This window comes from Chiloscyllium plagiosum, chromosome 21, assembly GCF_004010195.1.
Source record: "Chiloscyllium plagiosum isolate BGI_BamShark_2017 chromosome 21, ASM401019v2, whole genome shotgun sequence".
NCBI lineage: Eukaryota > Metazoa > Chordata > Chondrichthyes > Orectolobiformes > Hemiscylliidae > Chiloscyllium > Chiloscyllium plagiosum.
The window spans coordinates 22,167,235-22,176,642 of NC_057730.1; the positions used below are offsets into that span (position 1 = coordinate 22,167,235).

Sequence of the window (9,408 nt, forward strand, 5' to 3'; positions counted from 1 at the left end):
AGAGAGAGGGGGGGAAGAGAGAGGGGGGGAAGAGAGGGGCGGGGAAGAGAGGAGATGAGATGGGATGAAGGAGTGGGGGAAGGGGTGTGGAGAAGAGGTGGAGTTAGAAAATGGGGATGGGGGATCGGTTTGTAAAGGACGAAGGGTCAAGGGTTTTTTTCTCTTTCAGGTGGAGAACAACCCCTGGTGAATGTTGCATCATTCCTCAATCCAGTTTGTTGAACCCCCACTCAAACTGCCTCATCCCGCAAACCTGGCGGCCTCTCGGTCCATTCCGATCTCCCCCACTTCTGTGGGAGACCCCGCGTCCTCGGTGCGCAACATCAGTGAGGATAATCACGAATGACAACCACGGCCCAGACCGACCATCGCTCCTCGAAACAGTTAAAGAAAAGGAATGCCGGAAAGGAAAGGCGACAGTCAGCCCAACGCCTCAAGCCTCTCTCTTGTCCCGACTAGCTTCACGATGACGGAAATTACGTCACCAAACCCACAGTGACCGGACATGACGTCCGTTCATTGCTGTGGAAACTGTGGCCTCATCCTCACTCCCGGGATATGTTCCAAGGGTTAAATGTGGAACATTGTCTCTGTTCATGGAGCGACTCCCACAGCACTTTCCGCCAATTTGAGCTCAGCCTCACGTCCTCTCTAACTTCTCCAGTAGGAATCCAGTGATTGATCAGTATGCGGAGGCTGGTGTTTTCACCTCACTCACCATGAGGGGCCCGCTTTCCACGTCTGTGGGATGAAGGTAGAGCTCAGGCTGAGAGTGACTTGTACCTTGGTTTCACCCTGAGGGTCTCGGCTTTGCTCTGGTTTCTATTCCGTGTCGCTCGCTGTGGGCGCAGCTCCTGCCTGTGTTCCTGGATCGTAGCGGCCACGGGATGAGCCTCTTTACAGATCTGGATTGGCAGCCACCTCCCGCAACTAATAGCTGTCATTAACCTCATCGACATTATGTCTGTCTTAGGGGTTCAGCCCTCTTCAGTCGGATCGCGATAGCAGCTGAGCCGTCGTGCTCACTGCACCCAGAGCTCAGAATTAAATTGTAACAGGGTAAATGGCTGATCTCACTCTCTCTCGGCTGTTTTCCGTCTCCCGTTGTCTTTCCGTCATTCTCGGTGTATGAAGCAGTATTGTACATTAACATTTATATCTTAGATTTGGATCCAGTCGGAATTCGAATGTTTAATTTTACCTTTGCAACTAGAAAAGTAGCTTAAAATATGAGGACAAAGTGATTGAAAAGTATACTGAACTGCTGAGAATCAGTATGCAAGTTAAGTCATGTAATCTAGTTTAAATTGTTTGAAGAGTTCACTGGCAAGGTGAACAGTTGTGCAATAAATTAATAAAGGTAGGAGCCCAAACATGCATAAGGTAAAGATAGATTGAGTGAGTCAGTGATACTGTGACATTTGGAATTCAGTGTTTGGGAGTTCATTTGCTATGGATCTAAGTATGGTAATATGTCTGAGAGAATAATAATAGACCCGAGAAGAGGAAAGGAAACCTAAGTCTCCAAATACATTCTAGATGAAGGGTTTATGCCCGAAACATCGATTCTCCTGCTGCTCGGATACTTCCTGACCTGCTGGGCTTTTCCAGCACCACACTTTTCAACTCTGATCTCCAGCATTTGTGGTTCTCACTTCCTCCTTTTCAAATAGATGTCATTAAAATGTAGTACACAGATACATATGGTTATCTAAAAGCTTAATAGACTATTGGCCTTTATATCCAGACTTGGATTACAAAGAGAATGCAAGCTATTATTCAGTTCCACAGAATCTTGCCCGGCTGATTTCTGGAGAACTGCACTTGGATTTAGACAGGGTGAGATTCTGGAAGATGCATTGGGCTTTGAGAGGGGCTGCAGTGTATATTCACCAAAATTATACCAGGGCTTAAAGGGTTGCATTGAGGTCAACTCACATAAAGATGGCTTATATTTCTTTGAGTTAATAGAATGTTAGAGGGCAGATTGACAGAGACATGTGTCAAATCATAAAGATTTGTTACGCCAAATAGAGGGAAACAAGTTCATCTGATACAAAAGTCCAGCACAAATTAGTACCAGCCTGGTCAGGAGTGAAATAGCAAAGATCTTTTCCACCACACACTTACCCAAAAAAGCCTATCAAATTCAATCTTGAAAGTTCCAGTTGACATCCAGCACACAAAAGCTTTTAGGGAGAGAATTCCAGAGTTCCAAAATCTCTTGGTGCCTAAGAGTGGAACATGTTCTATGGGGACATGTTGAATTTTATTGTACTTCCTATAATTTTCAAGTTAAGATGTTTTGTAATGTACTTTTACAAATTTTATTAATAAATTCTGTTTCAAGGGAAAAATTCAATTTCCATGTTTAAATTCTTCCCAGTTCAGTGGTTTCTAATAAAGGTCAAATACTGTGGATACTGAAGATCTGAAATAAAAATAGTGAGGAGCAGAGTTAACATTTTGAGTCCAGTGACTCTTTGCTTTTGGAACTGTATCAGTTTATGTTTCAGTTTCAAAGACAAATCATTGGACTCTAAATATTAATTCTTTCTCTTTCCAAAGATGCAGCCTAAACCACTGAGCTTTTTCAGCACTTTCTTTTTTTATTTTAGGTTTGTTTGTGTTTTGTCTTTGCTGAGTTAGCCAAACTTGAGTATATTTTACAAACATTTTGTTTAATTGTGATGGAAATATGCAAAACATTGAACGAGGACTATGTACAAACATATTCATATTTGTAGATCACAGTTCACTCTGACAAGCCTAGTATCTGATTTTCACACAAGACTGTCTTAAAAATTCTTGAAATATAAATACTTTTGGAACAGCATATAATCCAACTATCTCACCACCTTGAAGAATGTCTTGTTTGCTAATTACTGTACAATAATCCATGCCTGCAGCACATCCGTTACAATTCAGCTGAGCCCATCAGAGACGAAGCACTTCCTTTATTGTGTAATATAAAAATATGTTGAAGAACTCAGCAGTTTTGTGTTAGGACACACAAAGGAAAATATTCCCAGCAGTGGGGAAAAAGATCATGAGTGTAATCAATTACTGGGATTCAGTGACAGATGCCTGAGGCTTTTCTGAGGTAGGGAGACAGAGAAAAGGTGGCTGAATCCTGCTCCTGATCGTATGAGACAATGATCCCTGCTGAAAGCTGTGTGCATTTGATCTTTGTGTTTGGGCTTTAATTCTTTAGTACTTCCCCCAAAGCTGAATAGCCGTTGGCAGTTACACATGAACGATTAGCCATTTTGACAAAGCACTAGAGGGTTGCTGTAGTCAAGGAAGTGTGTCGCAGCTGGATACAGCAATGCCAGAAAGAATAGAATGAGGAAATGGAGCAATTGCTCTAAAGGTGGCTATGTTGATGAAATTGCAAGTCTTTCAGTTGTTTACCAAACGAAACAAAATCCTAGGAGACTAAAGTACAAAATACTCTAATCAGTCTTCCATAATCCAGTCCCCAGAGGGAAAAACAGGAATTTCCATAAACAGGTTAAGTGGGAAGACTTGCAAAAAAAAACCTAGGGATTAGTTTAATTAAAAATGTTTAACCACAACAATAGAACAACCATCTAATCTTAGAATTGGAAAATAATAGTTTGAAAATTTAAGATTACTGAGAGAGGTGAAGAAAATGGAGACCAAAGTAAAAGTCAAAATGCTGAATGGATGGATAATTCCCTAGATTATTAACTTGAGAAAATAACACCAATTTACTATCCTATTACAGTTTTACACATGGTGTCCTTCTCACTGGGAATTAGCATCCTCCCCTCTAACAATAAGTGCACTGTGACTACAATATATACCAAAACAGGAATCACTGCAGCAACACACAGAAGTTTCTTCCAGAGCGTTACACAGTCTTTCAGTTATCTGGTTAAGTTTAATTGAAATGGGATAACTATGAGCTAAAGAAAGAAAATAAATGCAAATATTTGTTGCAGTGAATTGGTAGGGGTTTAAAAAAAAAGGACAGCATGACCCTTCCTCACGTCATAATGATGGAATAACTACTTTGTACATTTTCCACTCCCAGCAAAATATAATTGCCTACAGTTTTCTGTTTGCTCTGTTAGAGACATTTGCCTCTGAGTCAGTAGGAAATGGGTTGAAACTCAATTCCAACACTTCAGCACTTAATCTAGATTGACAGTCCAGCGCTGCATTGTTGGAGGTGCTATCTTTTGGATGAAATGTTAAATTGAGACGTAGTCTGCCCTCTCTGATGGATGTAACAGATCTCATGGTACTATTTGAAAAAGAACAAAGGAGTTCTCCCTGGTGTTCTGGTCAATATTTAACTTTCAACCAACTTCACTAATGGAAATTACCTAGTCATTATTATATTGCTGCATGTGGGAGCTTGCTGTGCAAACAATGGCAGGTTTAATACCTAATTGTCCCAGTGACAAAATGTCAGAAGTGTTTCATTGGCTGTAAAAGCATTGTTGTGGATAGGTAATATAGAAATGCAACTTCTTGATTTACGTAACTATTGACCTTTTAAACTGTGAAGTCATGATCAACAATGCTGTTCTTAAAACCCATTCTAAATATTTTGAAGTAATAGTTCCTTCCCTGTATTTTTCATTTTAGAAATGTCAAGCTGGTAAGATGCAAACTTGACAATAATTAACCACAACTTCTGAATTCAGTGTCACCAGCACTATTTTTTACCCTTGCCAAGTTCTGCACTTGAGTTTCAAGATAAGTAACACAGATAGAAGTAAATTGTCTGGCTCAGACATTGAGAACAATACCACAGAACTTATAAAGGTAGTCAGTCTGGAGGAAGATAGCACACAATAAAACAGATATTTCCAATGGTAGTGAACACTTGCAATAAGGCAGTTAATGTAGTGTTTATTCATTGCTGTATAGATTGCAGATTCAGAGTAGTTTAAAGGTTAGATTGCAAACAGAGGTAACCCAACCTCTCCATGGGATACCTGATCCGTAGACCATAGAAATTTTATCTGTGGAAAGTAACTTGATGAAGGCTCAATAGTGACAGTATCAGGATGGGTCTGTATTCTAGGATTTTACTTGATCATTTGGGCTTCAAAAAATGCTTATATTTCAATAGCACTTTCACTATCAGAGTTCACCCCAAAGTGTTTTACACCCATTAAATATTTTTGAATCTAGTCATTGTGGCAGTAAATGTTGTCATGAAGTTACCATTTGTTTTTGTGATGTTGATTGAGGAATAAATATTGGACAGATGAACTTATATACAAACATACAAATTTGGACCGGGAAATTTAAAGAGCACTTCCCCCCTCAACAGGATCATGGCTGGTCTGATTACTCCACATTCCTGTCTGCCCCCAATAACCTTACACTCCCTTGCCTATCAAGAATCTATGTCTCTATTTTAAAAATATTCAAGGACTCTGCTTCTTATATGGAAGAGAATTCCAAAGATTAATGACCCTCCTTAAAATTTCTCCTTATCTCTATCTTAAATAGGTGACCTCTTGTTTTTTAAAAGGTGACCCCTCATTCTAGAACCTTCCTCTTCTATAAATACCCTGTCAAGACCTTTTAAGATCATATATGTTTCAATTAAGACTGTTCTTGCACCTTTTGAACTCCAACAGATTCAAGCCTAGCGTGTTCAACTTTTTCCCAAAAAATTGATTTGATTTATTGTTGCTGCATGTATTTAGGTACAATGAAAAGTTTTGTTTTGCGTGCAGTACAGGCAGATCATAACATAAAAGGACATATAAATCTTAGGGTGTTTAGACAGAGCAAGGCATGCAAGGTTACAGCTGAACAGGAGATTTGAAATCAGGTCCACTCAGCAGTCTAATAACAGCAGGGAAGAAGTTGTTCTTGAACCTGTTGGTACATGTGTTTAAGATTCAGTATCTTCTGCCTGAGGATGTTGGAAGAGAGTATTATATGGGTGGGAGGGTTCTTTGATGATGTTGGCTGCCTTTCTGGCGGCAGTGGGAAGTGTAGTTGGAGCCCATAGTTGGGAGATTGGCTTGTGTGATTGTCTGAGCTGTGTATACAACCCAACCGTTCTATGTCTTAGTCTTAGTCTTCTCTGAAATTGTTCCAGTGCATTTACATCCTTTCTTAAATAAGAGATTCATACTGTGCACAGTACACTACATGTGGCCTTACCAATGTCCGGATCACTGAAGTATAGCCTTTGCACTTTTGTACCAACCTTGCATTATATTAGAACACTCAATTAATTTTCCTCATTTCTTGCTGTACTTGCAACCTAACCTTGTGCAATTCATGCACTATGACACTCAAATCCATCTACATCTCAGAGCCCTGTAATATCTCAGGATTTAGATTTTTTAAAATTCATCCTGGCAAAATGGACAATTCTACATTTCCTACAGTATACTCCATTTGCCTGCACTTTGCTCACTCAGCATATCAATATGCCTTTGCTGCCTTCATAAATCCTCTCCACAAATTATTTTCATACATATCTTTGTGAAATCAACAACTTAGAAATCATTGGCCCTTTCTGGTATTGAGACTGGCTGTAATGCAATGAGGGGTACATCGGGTTCCAAGAGATCGATTGTGTCAGGGGAGTCTCTAGTCCGAGGTACAGACAGACATTTCTGTGACCAGCTGCAAAAAATCAGAATGGTGTGTTGCTTCCTGGTGTCAGGATCAAGGGTGTCTCAGAGAGGGTGCAGAATGTTCTCAAGGGGGAGAGGGGCCAGCAGGAGGTCATTGTACACATTGGAACCAATGATGTAAGAAGGGAAAAAGTTGATATTCTGAAGGGTGATTAAGCAGAAATTTAAAAAGGAGGTCCTCAAGAGTAGTACTATCTGGATTACTCCTGGTACTACAAGCTAGTGAAGGCAGGAATAGGAGGACAGAGCAGAGAAATGCATTGCCGAGGAGCTGGTGTATGGGAGAAGGATTTTTGGATCATTGGAATCTCTTTAGTACAGTGACCTGTACAAGAAGGACGGATTGCACCTAAATTGGAAGAGGACTAATATACTGGCAGAGAGATTTGCTAGAGCTGCTCGGGAGGATTTAAACTATTAAGTTGGGGGGTGGGGGTGCGGGACCCAGGGAGATACTGAGGAAAGAGATCAATCTGAGACTGGTACAGTTGAGAAAAGTGACTCAAACAGTCAGGGCAGGCAAGGACAAAGCAGAGAACGAGGTAGGACTGATAAATTAAACTGCATTTATTTCAATGCAAGGGGTTTAACAGGAAAGGCAGGTGAATTCAGGGCATGTTAGGAACATGGGACTGGGGTATCATAGCAATTACAGAAACATGGCTCAGGGATGGACACGACTGACAGCTTAATGTTCCAGGATACAAATGCTACAGGAAGGACAGAAAGGGAGGCAAGAGAGGAGAGGAAGTGGCATTTTTTATAATGGATTGCATTACAGCTGCACTGAGGGAGGATATTCCCAGAAGTACTTCCAGGGAAGTTATTTCGGTTCAACTGAGAAATAAGAAAGGGATGATCACCTTATTGGGATTGTATTATAGAGCCTCTAATATAATAGGGAAATTGAGAAACAAATTTGTAAGGAGATCTCAATTATCTGTAAGAATAATAGGGTGGTTATGGTAGGGGACTTTAACTTTCCAAACATAGACTGAGACTGCCATAGTGTTAAGGGTTTAGATGGAAAGGAATTTATTACAAGAACATTTTTTGATTTAGTATGTGGATGTACCCACAAGATAAGGTGCAAAATTTGACCTACTCTTGGGAAATAAGGCAGGACAGGTTACTGAGGTGTCAGTGGGGGACCACTTTAGGGCCAGCAATCATAATTCTCTTAGTTTTAAAATAGTGATGGAAAAAGATAGACCAGATCTAAAATTTGAAGTTCGAAATTGGAGAAAGGCCAATTTTAACGGTATTAGGCAAGAACTTTCAAAAGCTGATTAGGGGCAGATGTTCGCAGGTAAGGGGATGGCTGGAAAATGGGAAGTCTTCAGAAATGAGATAATGACAGCCCAGAGACAGTATATTCCTGTTAGGATGAAAGGGAAGGCTGGTAGGTATAGGGAATGCTGGATGACCAAAGAAATTGAGGGTTTGGTTAAGAAAGAGAAGAAAGCATATGTCAGGTATAGACAGGATAAATCGAATTAATCCTTAGAAGAGTATAAAGGCAGTATAGGACATAAGATAGCTTTGGCAAATGGAGTTAAGGAAAATCCAAAGGGTTTTTACAAATACATTAAGGACAAAAGAGTAACTAGAGAGAAAATAGGGCTCCTCAAAGATCAGCAAGGCAGCCTTTGTGTGGAGCCACAGGTGATGGGGGAGATACTAAATGAATATTTTGCATCAGTATTTACTGTGGAAAAGGACATGGAAGATATAGAATGTAGGGAAATAGATGGTGACATCTTGAAAAATGTCCATATTACAGAGGAGGAAGGGCTGGATATCTTGAAATGCACAAAAGTGGATAAGTCCCCAGAACATAATCAAGTATACCCTAGAACTCTGTGGGAAGCTAGGAAAGTGATTGCTGGGCCTCTTGGTGATACATTTGTATTATCAATTGTCACGGGTGAGGTGTGGAAGACTGGAGATTGGCTAACATCGTGCCACTATTTAAGAAAGGTGGTAAAGACAAGCCAGGGAACTATAGACCAGTGAGCCTGATGTCGTTGGTGGGCAAATTGTTGGAGGGAATCCTGAGGGACAGGATGTACATGTATTTGGAAAAGCAAGGACTGGTTAGGGATAGTCAACATGGCTTTGTGCTTGAGAAATCATGTCTCACAAACTTGATTGAGTTTTTTGAAGAAGTAACAAAGAGGATTGATGAGGGCAGAGCGGTAGACATGCTCTACAAAGGAACTTCGAATATCAATTATCCGAATATTGGATTATCCGAAGGGGATCTCAAGGTCCCAAGTGAAACATTACTTCAAAGAGCTGTTTCAACCTTGATTGCATCTTTTGTTTACAGGTACAATGATTAAAAATGAACTTGCAGCCAAGAACAGTCTTGGACAATCCAGGTACCGTCTCTAAATGACTGACCTCCCATACTCTCTCTCTCGCCCCACACTTTCCCTGGAGTTCTACATAGGGGTGAATCCTAAACCCCCTTCCCTAGACAATCTCTCCAACATTGTCCTGTACAGGGCGGAGGTGAAACCTGTCAAATTGTTGTGCGTGTGTGTGCGTACGCTATTTGCAGACTTAGCCCACAAAGGCAGCAGCAGCCTTTCTGTCCAGTCCAGCTGCCCTGGAAAAGGAGAGTGGCCTGGGGGGAGGGTGTTGCGGGATGGGTGGGGACGCTGAAGGACGTCGAACGGTGGGTAGGGATGGACGGGGGTGCGGGGTTGGGGGAATGGGTTTGAGGACGGGCGTGAGGTGGACAGGAGGGCCGGTGTGA

At 41.1% G+C, this 9,408-nt stretch overlaps 1 protein-coding gene across 2 annotated transcripts in view; it reads right to left on the reverse strand.

Moving 5' to 3' along the window:
* LOC122560638 (heme oxygenase 2-like) overlaps positions 1-794 on the reverse strand; it is a 10,040-nt gene extending 9,246 nt beyond the window's left edge. The window contains exon 1 of one of the 2 annotated variants that reach the window (XM_043711490.1): positions 719-794. Coding sequence is in view for 1 of the 2 variants with exons in the window: in XM_043711488.1 (XP_043567423.1) it covers positions 254-324 (71 nt within the window). In the remaining variant the exon portion in view is untranslated. Of the gene's footprint in view, positions 1-253; positions 653-718 lie in introns of those variants that run through there. The other variant, XM_043711488.1, reaches the window with a different exon arrangement.
* Positions 795-9,408: the final 8,614 nt, after the last annotated feature.